This window comes from Phascolarctos cinereus, unplaced genomic scaffold (genome assembly GCF_003287225.1).
Source record: "Phascolarctos cinereus isolate Bilbo 61053 unplaced genomic scaffold, phaCin_HiC Scaffold_1;HRSCAF=81, whole genome shotgun sequence".
Lineage (NCBI taxonomy): Eukaryota > Metazoa > Chordata > Mammalia > Diprotodontia > Phascolarctidae > Phascolarctos > Phascolarctos cinereus.
In genome coordinates this window covers 109,027,765-109,041,315 of record NW_027555514.1, presented here as the reverse complement: position 1 = coordinate 109,041,315, position 13,551 = coordinate 109,027,765, and the positions used below count along the sequence as shown (strand labels likewise).

Below are 13,551 nucleotides of genomic sequence, written 5' to 3'. Positions count from 1 at the left end.
TATGTGTACATATATATTCTGTATTTATTCATATGTGTATTTGTGTATGTATGTGGGATCATTTCATTTTGCCCATTAGGATGCAAGGTCTTTGAGAGCAGAGGCTGTTTCATTTTTGGTTTGGTATTCCCAGTGCTTAGCCCAGTGCCTGGCATATAATAAGTGCTTAATACATGCTTGTTCATTAATTGCTTAAGTTAGCTGATTAGAATATAGTATTAATAAAGCCAAGGCCATGAGTTCAGTCCTTATGCAGAACACTTGCACCTTTAGCCACTTTGCAAATATGTAATAGGAAGTACCAAGACAGAAGAATGTCAGTGACTAGTTCAGTTCCTCACTCTTGGGCAGATAACTCATGTTGTCATGTTCAAGGTCATGTCCTAGGGATGACTGATAGATGGAAAAATATATAGATATAAATCTATGTGTGTATGTATATATAAATATATATCTATAAAGGACAATACAGTTTTCATGTTAAGAATATAGTATCGTAGATATGGAGATCTTAGAAGACATTTAGGTCAGATCCCTTATTTTACAGGTGAAAAAAACTGAGGCTTAGAAATGAAATGACTGGCCCATAGTCACATAGATACTAAGTGTAAGAGACAGGATTTGAATTCCAAATTTGGACTCCAAATTCTGTAGTCATTCTTCTGCCTTATGCTGCCTCCCTACTTGCACTTCTGAACTCAAGACATTGTCAAGTGGAAGAGTCACTGACCAGATACTACTGTCTCAGTTATCCTTTATTTCTCATCCATTGCCCTTTGATGCTATGGAGGTGATGGAGATGTAACAAAAGGGAGTCCTTAAACTCTTCTCCCTGAGTCTGAGATGCAGATGAATCCAGTCTTCCTAAAATGCCACTTTTGTGGGAAGATTTAAACAGGAATCTGGTCCATGTAAAAGAGGCCCTACAAACCACAAGGGCTAAGTATGTTCAGTGGTGGTTGTTTCTTGGAAATAGGGAAGAGGCAAAAAGAATGCATTGTTAGAGATCACGCTCTGACCAAAAGGTAAAAGTTGACAGTGGATAGTGGGCTTGGAAGCAGATTGGATACTAGAAGCCAAGATGTGACCTGTTGGAAGGCAAGGAAATTATATTGCTTAATTGTTCAAAAGATTTCTGTGTGCATGAACAGTTTGTTTATGAGAAATGAGTGAAAAAGTTTCTGTTGGTAGGAAGCTAATTTAGCCAATAATCAGCCAACTGACCAATGGCTTCAGAGGAAGAATGAGGTAAGATTGCCCCTCCTGGAGAAACAGGAAATCATTAAACAGCCCACATCCTAAGAAAGGAGGCAACAGGATGTCAGTGGCTGAATAAGGGGAATTCATATTTCTGGCTCCTTCTCAATAGACAAGAAAAGTTACAGAAACCAGAAGAAAAGAAAACCCCTATTATCTTATTTGTGAGTTAGAATAAGATTCTGGCCAGAAAGGAGGAAGGGCTTCCCAGAAAGGAAAAGGAGAGCTTGTTACAGAGGACAGAGCACTGGTTTTAGAGTTAGAAGACTTGAGTTCAAATCCTTCTGAGTCTCAGTTTCACCATCTATAAGATGAGGGGGTTGGACTCTGGCTCCTGAGGTCCCTTTCCATCTCCGGATCCATGATCCTATGATCCACTCTGTCTGGGAGCAGGGACAGGAGAAAGAAGAGAAAGGCACCCACCTTCTCGGTTTTCTGATGTGACTGGAAAGATTTAACTTCTGAAAAGAAGGCTGAGCACCATCTAGTGTTAACACATGATCCCTTTAGCTGAGAAAGGGACATTCCTTGATGATACAATCCCTACAGAGTGGTCAAGCTACCAAGGTCCTAGGAATACTGACAGAAACCTTCAAGTGAGAGATTAATCTTCCTTGGTATGGTCATAGAAGCCTTTGCAAACTGACTAAAACCTAAAATAGCCAAGTTTCTAACTAGGAAGTTGTCTTGAATTCAGAATGGTAGAAAGAAGCAAAAAGGGGTAGGAATAGAAAAATGTGTCTGTAAGATGTCAGGTCCCCCAGGGAATTCCAAGGTTCAAAACTACTTCATTACATAGGAATGGTGGGGGGGGGGGCATCGCATCTGTCATTTGACTGATACAAGGAGATTCCCTCTAACAGTGTAAATTACACCTATTCTTCAACTTACTGTCTTAGAGAGAGTTGCCTGGGACGTTCAAGATAAAAGTGCCTTGTCCAGGGTCACTCAGCCTGTATATGTCAGTGATGGGACTTGAACCCAGGACTTCTTGATTCCAAGGCTAGCTCTCTAATTACTATCCCCTGTGACTTCTGGTAAACATCTATATGTGTGTGTATATACATATATATGTGTATATGTGTACATATATTGCAACAGATTACTTTCAAATATTATTTTATCCAAGAGTTCTATACTATGTTGCCATATATATATACATATATATATTTATTTATATTTATATGTAAGTATATGTGCATGCATTTGTATGTATATACCTCATATATATAAGAAGTATTATGGCATAAGCCCCATATACATATGTTGTCATTGTTGTTGAGTCATGTCCTCCTCTTGACCCCATTTGGGGTTTTCTTGGCAAAGATACTGGAGTAGTCTGCCATTTCCCTCTCCAGCTCATTTTACAGATGAGGAAACTGAGGCAAACAGGGTTAAGTGACTTACCCAGTTTCACACAGCTAGTAAGTGTCTGAGGCCAGATTTGAACTCAGGAAGATGAATCTCCAGGCCTAGTATTCTATCCACTGCACTATCCAGCTGCCCAATGCGATCTATCATTATATAACTATTAAGGTTAATTGATGGTGCTTCAATTAACACATTAATATTATAGTTTTATGTAAGTCATTTCATAGTATATCTTTCTGTTTTTCTATTTATTATTCAGATGACATGTGGTATGACAAAAAGAGTGCTAGCCCTAAAGTGACAGGATACACATTGGAATCCCAGCTCTGCCACTTCCCAGGGTGACTTTGGCCAAGGTGCTTGGCTTTTTCTGGGCCTCAGTTTTCTCATTTTATTTTACAGAATGAGGCCATTGGAATAGACCTCCAGAGTGCCTTCCAGTTCTCCAGATAGGATTCTGGTTTCTTCAGGATGAGGAACTCCCAGTGTGGGAGCTCTCTTCGTTTCAGCCAGTCTCAGTGCAGAAGCAGGGACTTTTAATTAGGGAGTGAATTGCCTGAGGCTCAGAAAGGTCAAATTATGTCCAGAGGCAGGATCTGAATCTAGGTCTTCACAAACCCAAGTCTGAGTCTCCATTGGCCACACCATGCTGCCTCTGCTGCTTTTTAGGAGAACATGTAAAACCTTCCAAATAATGCTCATGTGACCAGGTTACAAATGTGGGAGACCCCTTGCAGAATGCCCTAAACCATCATCTTTTTATAGTTTACTATAATACAGCAATGTCATTAATGTTTTTATCAGTCCTTAAGATCTGTTCTGCCAGGTAGGGACAGACCCATGTTCTTCATATAGACTTATATGGCAATCCTTACTTTACCAGATGGATACCTTTCTCTCAGGTGGTATGGCAGGACTAAACCCGTCAAATTTAGACCTCCTTTCTCATAGATTCTTTTCTTGGGGGTTAGTGCTGTCAGTCCATTCCCTCTTCCTTCTTTCTTTTAATTAGATTCTTATACCCTAATAACTTGCCTTTGACTAAGGGCAGTGTGCTTCAGAGCAAACAGGAACATCTTTGAAACCCCATATCATGGAAGTTACTTCCCATTCTAACAGGCTATGATTTTATGACCAGGGCAGTTTAATGCTTGTGATAGTGTTGACCACTAATGGAGAAGGATGAAGGACGTGGATACTACTTCTTGGGAAAATGAGAAGTCTCTTCCAGCTCTAAAATTCTATGAAATGGAGCCCACATGCTGACAGAATTTCAATATCAATAATGATGATAATGATGATGATAATATCTCATATTTATATAGTATTTTAAGTTTTGCAAAGGAAGAAAACAAGCATTTATTAGGTGCCTACTCTATACCAGGCACTTCGTTAAGTGCTTTACAAATATTATCTCATTTGATCCTGTGTTGGAATACTATAAACTCCATTTTAGAGATAGTTAAAATGGAGGATCAGAAAGATTAAGGGAATTGCCCAGAGTCACAAAGTTAGTAAGTGTCTGAGGTAGGATTTAATCAGATGTTCCTGATTCCAAGTCTGGAGCTCATTAGAGAACTGGAAGCCTAGATCTGTTACTAATGAGCAGTAGATAAATGATCCAGGAAATAGGCCACCTACATTCTACACAGGAGCCCAATTCTAAAGCAGGTGAATTTATTTTTGTGTTCCAACCTACCCTGCACACACACCTAATGGCTCCCTTCACCTTAGGCCTTTCCCATGTAATTTCATTTATTTGGGATATCTTGAACTGTGCTCATGGGAAAGGGGTAACCTTACCTAGCTACTCTCAGGTGTCACCAGTATTTTTTTTAACAGATGCCCTTGTGGAGTGCCATGCCTATGTCTTTCTTATTTACCCTTTTAGTGACAGTACTGGGGATTTCAGTTCAAGTAGAAGGGAAGGCTAATGCATAGCCAGGAGGTAGCAACATTTTTTTTTTAATAAATGGTACTTGGCTGTGTCCTTCAAATCATACTGAGCAGGCAGCCACCTAAGCTGCCTATGTGCAGGGCTAGCTGAGGCTGTCGTACACAAGAATTTCCTTCTGGTTCCTCCTACAGTCGAAGTGGTGGGAAAGGGAGCACGGACACAAAGGAGGCTGAGCCCACATCCCAAGTGGAGGCTGGCAAGAGGCTGGAGGAGCTGCGTCGCCGCAGGGGAGAGACAGAGAGTGAAGAGTTTGAGAAACTAAAACAAAAGCAGCAGGAGGCTGCCCTAGAGCTTGAGGAATTGAAGAAGAAGAGGGAAGAGCGCAGGAAGGTTCTGGAGGAGGAGGAGCAGAGGAAAAAACAAGAAGAGGCCGAGAGAAAAGTCAGAGAGGAGGTAATGATGTATAAGAGGAATGGGTTGGCTTAAAGCAGAGTGGAAAGAACCTTGACCCACCACCCAGGCGACAATCCAGGGAGTAATCCCCCCTCCCCACCACACACCCCCGATCATAGACACCTCACAAGCCCAGACCTCTCTCATTATTTCATTCTGCAAAGAGCTTTAAATATTTTTAAGAGTAAAGAGCAGCTGAACAGCTGGAAATTGATCAGCCAGCTACTTGATGTCTAAAAAACAGTGATCACAGGTAAATTATCAACTAACAGGTAACTCTAAAACCAATAGTTCAAATTAATTGAACTATTTCCTTAACTAAGACTCCCCCCCAGCCCCCTCAAAAAAGCTATGGAGCTTCTGCCTTCTCTTCCCTTCTTTTTTGTTCTTTTTTCCTTCTCTCTCCCTTCTCCAGCTCCCACTTTACTCCTCCCTCTCTCCAACCATCAAATAGCCATAATTTGAAATTGAAGTATATTTTAAAGCATTTATTCTATTTATTGAAGAAAGCTTTAAATTTATTAAAGAAAGCTTTAAATTTATCCTGTCTTTAATTTTAAAACCAAGAATTTCAAGCTTTTAATATTTCTATTACTCAAAAAAAACCACAACCCAACAACCTTAAATTTCTTTTTTTTTTTTGCTTGTATGGTCCTATGTTTGACTTTTTTCCCACCAAGTCAATGGTCTCAAAACTGAAAAATGTTCCCTACCCCATCTAATGTAAATCTGGTCTCATCAATTAATACCTGAAAGCATAAATCATGCAGTAAGGGCCAAGTTATCCAGGGTCAGAAGGGCCCCAAATGAGTGCCTCCCACTTATCTGTTTGCCAGGCCTCTTAAAACTACCTAACCAAAAGCATTTCACACTGTCCCAAAAGCCAACTGGAATGAGGAACAATTCAGCTTTGAAATCTTGTGGGATCCTAAAAAATAGTCACTAGACCAATATTCTTAGCCACAGGATTTCGTTTTCCATTTTTCTAAGCCAAGATTGGGTACTTATAGGAAATGGGGCACTGTGGACCACAGGTTTACTGTTCACCCACCATAAAACATGGGCAAAGCATATAATGTCTTTATAACAGTTCTCTATGCAAGATGAGATTAATCATATGGACCCCTTCCCATGTCATAAAGGTATAATGAAGGTAAGTGAGCTAACATAAAGACTACAGTAGTTCTGTAGGAAGCAAAAGTAGCAAATCATAGTATGAAAGTTTATCCAACCACAAAAGACCAATATGTATTTTGTGAGCACTGCTAATGTGTACAGTACCATACAGGTTCCTATGAAGGAGGCAGTAATGTGTGTGTGTGCCTGAGAAGTGTAAGGACGTTGAGAAAACAAGACTAACACAAGAAACAATAGCAAATGATACAAATCTAATCAGAGCTTAGTTATGTGATAGAGAACACTGAGCTAAAAGGAATGTAATTTAATATAGTATGATAAAAGTAAAGAATTAGTTGCTTGAGGATCAGGTGGGGAAAACCTGATTCCTTAACTTAGCTCAACAAACAGCCTCTCTTATGGTTAATACTCTGGAGACACACAGGAGAAAAACAAGGTGGTCTTTACCCTCAAGGACTTTACATTATACTGGGATTATATAACATATGCACAGATAAGTTAATACAAGGTAATTGGGAGATGGGCAAAGCATTTTTAAAAAAAGGGAAAGAAGAATCAGAGCAAAGATCTGGGAGTTTTATTTGACCATGAACCTAATGATATCTATCTCTCACAAGGATATTTTTAAAATCAAAGGACATAGGATATATAGAGAGAGTGCTTATCAAGCCTTTAAGAGCTATAGAAATGCTAGTTATTATAACTACTACTACTAATAATAATAATAGAGCTAATATTGCTAATGTGATGCAGGTGCTAGGAAAGCTAATGTCATCTTAGGTGGCATTAGTAGAAATATGGTGTCCAGGTCTTGGAAATAGTAGTCCTATGGTACTTTATGCTATCTTGACCACATCTAGTGAATTATATCCAATTATAAGCACCATATTTCAAGGCTGATGTTCATAAACTCCTCCAAAGGAAGACAGAGAGGAAAGCCATGGAGAACATGAAGGAAGTCAGAAAGGCAATAGTGGTGGGAATTTAAATATTTTTAATATTCTCAATTTATGGTAGGTTTTACATATTAAACATGGTTTTTATGATAACTATGTCAATCAAAAAATCTTTAGTTAGATGAATCAATAACCTTGAACCATTTAGAAACTATAATTCTGAAGCAGCAGGGGTGAGGGCAATCTGGACCTATGGTTTCACTGATGTAGCTTCCAGTGAGAAAACCTCTTTCACCAGTGCCAAACAACAGCCTGTAACTTGTAGCCTTTAGTACCTAGAGCACTCAAAGGTTAAGTGACTTTACTGTAACACACAGTGAGTGTATGTCTTAAGTAAAACTTGAGTAAAACTCCCAAGCTGACCCTCTATCCAATACACCATGGTGCGTCCTATTGAAAAATATTATAAGAAGATCTTCATTTGAATAGCAATTTACAAATCACATTTATATATGTTATCTCATTTTATCCTTACAACAACCTTGTAAGGTAGGCAAGGCCAAGCATTATTTCCATTTTACAGATGACAACTGAGGATCATTTGCAGTTACAGGAATTGGCCCAGGTGACATAGCTAGTGAAGGCCAGAGCTGGGACCAGAACTCAGGTTTTCAACTTCTCTTTTTAGCTTGAAGTTACTACATGTATCATATATTGCTTCTTTCTAGGAGGAAAAGAGGAGGCTGAAGGAAGAGATTGAAAGACGGCGGGCAGAGGCTGCTGAGAAACGCCAGAAAATACCAGAAGATGGACTATCAGAAGACAAGAAACCATTTAAGTGTTTCACTCCTAAAGGCTCATCTCTCAAGGTAACTTTTTCAAGAAACTTGTTTATACAGGGAATTTCATCTTTTTTTTTTATTTCAGTCTGTGGATTATCCAAGCCCTTTGTTCCTTTTCCTACACTTTGGTACCCACCCTTTAGCTATTTCATAGTTTGTAAATGTCTTTACCAAATGAAGGACAGTGCAAGAGAAAATGGTGACATTAAACTCTTTTATGTGTATGTAGTTTAGGTATAAGCTGAAATGAGTTTTGGAGATCATCTATGACTTTTATTAATCCATGTCATCCCTGTCCCTCAAAATAAAACCACTGGGAATTGATTGTCACTTAAAGTGGATAAGGCAGACACAAATATATAATATAATTCATTTATCTCCGACCCTTGCTACGTCTTGGTTGCTTTGCAACTAGAAATGCTACAGCTAGAATTTTAAGACTATGGACGTGGAGGGGAGTTCTAATGGCATCTGGAGGAAGCATCCTCCTCCAGGATCAAACTGGTCCTACCACCGCCTTCACTCCACATAGCACTTGATTTTTCAGTCCCAAAGAAAGAACTTTTCCTTAGTACTAGAAGCCACAATAGGCACCAGGATTGGGAAGAGAACAGTATCTAATCTGGGAACCTGGAAAATAAAATAGGTGATCTATTCTGCTTTTTGCTAGTCTCACTGGCAGAAAGAATGGTATCATTTAGTGAGAGAAGGAAAGGTCAGTGCCTGGGAGCTGATAGAATTTTGGGAAAGTGGGAAGAGAAGCCCATACTTATTCCACTCATGTAAGCAGTTACCCATTCTTATAGACAGCATCAAAAGCCAATAGGAGGGGCAGCTAGGTGGCTCAGTGGATAAAGCACCGGCCCTGGATTCAGGAAGACCTGAGTTCAAATCCGACCTCAGACACATAACACTTACTAGCTGTGTGACTCTGGGCGAGTCACTTAACCCCATTGCCTAGCCAAAAAATACACACACACACACACACACACATATATATACACATATATATATATATATATATATATATATATATATATATATAAAAGAGAGAGAGAGATTAGAACCTTTACCTTGTTTCCATTACATCATCACTCTAATGATTAGGAAGTTTTTCATTCTATCAAGCTAAATTTGCATCTTGGCACTTTCCACATATTACTCCAACTTTGACCTTTGGAGCTCTGTGAAACAAATCTATTTCCTCTTCTATGTGATGGGCCTTTGGATATTTAAGGGTAACTGTCATGTTACTGAGGGGTGTGTGTGTGTGTGTGTGTGTATGTGTGTGTGTGTGTGTGTGTGTGTGTGTGTGTGTGTGTACGTACACTAAAGTCCTCTGAAGGGACACTGTCCTGAAGGGATCCAAGAAATAGCCATGGGATACATACAAACATAAACACCTAAGAGAGAGAGGGATGAAAGACCCAGTTACCCTCAATGTCCCCATTGTGTTTAAAATCCAGGAATATGCTTTGTAAACTGCAGTGCTATGTAAATATAAGGTGGTATATTAACAAAGATTGTAATATTCATATGCCCAGCACTGTGACGAACCCAAAAGAGTTATAAAGTCTGGCCCTTACCTGTAAGGAACTTGTGATCTAGTTGAAGAAATCAGATGAATCTGTGAAAAACAATTAGAGAACAATATATGGTAGTATGTAGATTGTAGTATAGTGGTTTGAAATCAGGAAGACCTGGATTCAAGTCCTGTCTCTGACATGCACTGCCTCTATGACCTAAGGCAATTCACTTATTTTGGCAACTCTTCAAGACTATTAATTACAGAGTAGTGATCCATCTGCACTAGTAGAGGGAATTTCTTCCCTGAAAATTCCTTGTACAGGAGTAGAACAAAAAAAAATCCATTATATTAATATAACATAATTTGTTCAAGCCCAGCGTGTGATGGTACAAACCAGCTACGGTGGGGGAGGGGTGGAGTATGTACAACACACCTTTAAATTTAGTCTGCATTATTCATATTTTCTCCATTACTTTCTTAAGTCTAGACAATCGACAAAACAACAAATCAAGCCATGATTTGTAGCATTTGTTGATTAGGTCCAGCATACCCCTGGATTGAGTACATTTTAATCACGGGACATACAAATTTTTCCCAATTTTTTCCTACTAAAAATAAAACAGCTCTGAAGATTTTTGTACAGGTAGGTCCTTTTTTCCTCTTCATGATATCTTTCAGATGAAGTTTTAGCAATTAATCACTGTCAAAGGATACGATCAGTTTTGTATGTTTTTGTATTGTTCTCTAAAAAATCTTATCAGTCCTAAATCCCACCAACAGTCTTAAGTATTTTTTTTTCTCACCATGAGTAGAATGGTGGTGGGAACAAGAAATATTTAGCATGAAGAAAATGAAGAAATATTTTTTGAGCATGAAGAAAATTAATGGCATTTACTTTTTCTACTCCTAGATAGAAGAACGGGCAGAATTTTTGAATAAATCCGTCCAGAAGAGGTATACATATGTGTATATATTTCATTGTTTATCTCAGAGCAGTGACTCTCATATGGATACCCTAAGATTGTCTCTTGTCTTCTTTTTTTTAAGCAGTGGTGCCAAGTTAAGTCACCCTACAGCAGTTGTCTCCAAGATTGACAGCAGACTGGAGCAATACACCAGTGCAATCGAGGTAACTATTGTCCTAACCTTTTTTTTTGTTCATCCAGCAAATTGAGTGATCACCCCACTGATGCAAAAAAAGGGGGGGGGTAAATGGAAAAACACTAACTGGCAGGTTCAATAGAACTAGAAATTGTGCAGTAATTACTTCTTCTATTACTGCTTATAACTTCCAATATCAAGTTAATGATTTAGTCACTAAAAAGGTTTTTACTCTACTTTAGGGCTATGGCAGAGAAAGCCCATCTGAAGTGGTAAAAAGTACAAACTATGGAATAAATTTAAGTAAATATAGCTTTGTTTCTTTCTATTTGAGTTGACTTTAGGTAGTAGTTAGCCCCTCTAAAAATTGTAATTGTGAATTTATGTATGTAGGAGACCCCAGAGGACATTTAGCTCAAACTCTACCCAAATCTTGAATTCTGTCTATAACACCCCCAATAAGTGGTCTCTAGATATTACTTGAATATTTATAGTGTTATGAAACACACTATACTCTGAGAGAGCCCATTCCAATTTTGGATAACCCTTTGAAAGTTGTTATTATTTATGACTATAGTTTTCTATAAATATTCACCACCATGTCTTTTATTCATTGGTTCTAGTTCTGCCTTCTGTTGCAAAGCAAAAGTTTAATTCTCTTTTACGTGAAGATATTTCAGACATTTGAAGACATCAATCATACATTCATTGGTCTTCTGGCTAAACACTCCCAGCTCCTTCAACTTACTAGTCTCTCACCATCACAATCCCATCTTCCTCTAGTCATACTCTAATTTGTCAGTTTCCCTTCTAAAATGTATTACCCACAACTGAACATAATACTCCATCTGTGGTCTGACCAGAAATACATGCATTCATATGGATCTAACACCTCTCTTGCTCTGTACATTTTATTTTTTAATGAATGACTAAGATTCCTTTTCTAATCAGCCTATAATTTACATACTCAGTTCATATCCTTAAGTCATCATCATCATTACCATCATCTTCATATTATTAGTAATAATAAGAATAATTCACATTTCATAACATTTCTAAGGTTATAAACTATTTTCTTCACAACAACCCTTTGTTGTAGCTTATTTATTTTAATTTAATTATCTCAATTTCAAAGATGAAGAAACTGTGGCTCATAGAAAAGTTAATTGGCCCATTTCCTCCTTGGCCAAATTTTAATCTAGGTCTTCTGACCTCCAAATCTAGTCCTCTTTCCTGAACACACCATACTGTTATTTTCTTAAATAGTTTAGCCAAGCCCCCTACAATTGTATTCATATTTAATTTGCCTAATAAAACCTTTGTACATGTGTATTTAGTGACAAAAATGTTCAAGTGCTACAAAGTAGTCTATGCCAAATGTCCATACCAATTTTAATTACCCCAAATCCAAAATTCCTATGATTGTAAGCTTCTTGTGGCCAAAGATCACATCTGAGGTTTTTATATCCCCAAGGTACTTTAAAATGGCAAGACAGTAGATCTTAGAGTCAGGGAGACCTAAATTCAAGTCCTGTCCCTGACACATATTGGTTACATGATCTTCATCCAGTAAATTAATTTTTCCATGTCCCAGGCAACTCTCTAAGAGAATAATGTGCAATAGAGGAATTTCTTCACCAGAAGTTCACTGAAATGAAATGAAATCTTAAGTTTGGTCCCACCAAAGAAGTACCTAACAGCAGTGGAGTCCTAATTATTGAATTTACTTATATAATTTTCTTCCCTCCTTTCTTTTAGTAGACATTTTACTGCAAAAAATAAAGGGAAAATTCTACTCATGAAATATGTTCCTGCCAGCTGGAAACTGTTGACACAGTAAATCTAGGAATATGATTCCATACAGTCAAGAATATAATTTTAAAATTCATCTCATGTACTTTTTCACCACTAGTGAAAGGATCCATTTTTGTGGTAAAACTGAATTCTGAAAGAATATGTTGCCCAGACTAAACCAGTGCCATTCATATAAGAAATGGAGTCCCCAGTGATATATGGGCTAGATCAGATGATCTCTCAGGATGAAAGAATTTTAAAACAATTACTTTTGGGGAGAGGATAGTCTTGCTGTAAATTTCAGGAAGTTAATTTATCCACACCAAACTCAAATAATTCTCCCTCATCAGGGCACAAAGGCTTCGAAACCAACCAAGCCAGCAGCCTCAGATCTCCCAGTTCCTGCTGAAGGAGTCCGTAACATCAAAAGCATGTGGGAGAAAGGAAATGTGTTTGCATCCCCAACTGGGACAGGCACACCAAATAAGGTGAGTTTTATCAGTTGTGTGCCTTGTTTCATTTTTCAGGATTAATCATAGAACCATCAGGAAAGAGAGAGAATTCTTGTGAATGAATTCCTTTAAAAAGTTTTTTATTCACAGTGACCAAACTCAGAGGATGTGTTTACCAGGATAGACCATGTGATGTGTTTTGACCATAACACTTTAAATTATACTTCTAGGTTTGGCAGTCAGTCTCTGCAAGGGGAAAAAAAATCAAGATAATATAAGTACAATAGAACAGTTTGTAGCATTCAAGACGTTATATGTGATGTAATTGTACGAAAAGGTAAACATTGTGTGATTGTCTTAAAGATCATGGGATCAGAGAGCTGAAAGAAACCTTTGAGGTTATATGACATTTTATAGATGAAGACACTGAAGCCAAGAGAGGTTGTTCAGTCATTTCTGACTCTTCATATTCCATTTGGGATACTGGAGTGATTTGCCATTTCTTTCTTTTTTTTAAATCTTTCTTTATTTATTTATGTGAGGCAAATGGGGTTAAGTGACTTGCCCAGAGTCAAGCAGCTAGTGATCGTTATGTGTCTGAGATCAGACTTGAATTCAGGAAGATGAATCTTTCTGATTCCAGGCGTGGCACTCTATCCACTGTGCCACCTCTTAAGTGATCCCCACTAGTTAGTAGCAGAGAGGAGATTTGAACCCTGTCTCCTGGTGCACCATGAACAGGGCACTAGACCTGAAGTTAAGAACACCAAAGTTCAAATGTAGCCTCAGATACTTATTGGCCATGTGACACTGGGTGTGTTAC

General features: G+C 38.2%; 1 protein-coding gene across 8 annotated transcripts in view; it reads left to right on the top strand.

Moving 5' to 3' along the window:
- The window catches only part of CALD1 (caldesmon 1), a 247,997-nt gene that overhangs the window by 222,988 nt on the left and 11,458 nt on the right, over positions 1-13,551 (top strand). For 6 of the 8 annotated variants that reach the window (XM_021002361.2, XM_021002364.2, XM_021002370.2 and 3 more), the window contains 5 exons: positions 4,717-4,978; positions 7,740-7,880; positions 10,292-10,335; positions 10,429-10,510; positions 12,627-12,764. In XM_021002361.2, coding sequence (XP_020858020.1) covers positions 4,717-4,978; positions 7,740-7,880; positions 10,292-10,335; positions 10,429-10,510; positions 12,627-12,764 — 667 coding nt within the window. The remainder of the gene's footprint in view (positions 1-4,716; positions 4,979-7,739; positions 7,881-10,291; positions 10,336-10,428; positions 10,511-12,626; positions 12,765-13,551) is intronic. The other 2 variants (XM_021002363.2, XM_021002371.2) reach the window with 1 other exon arrangement.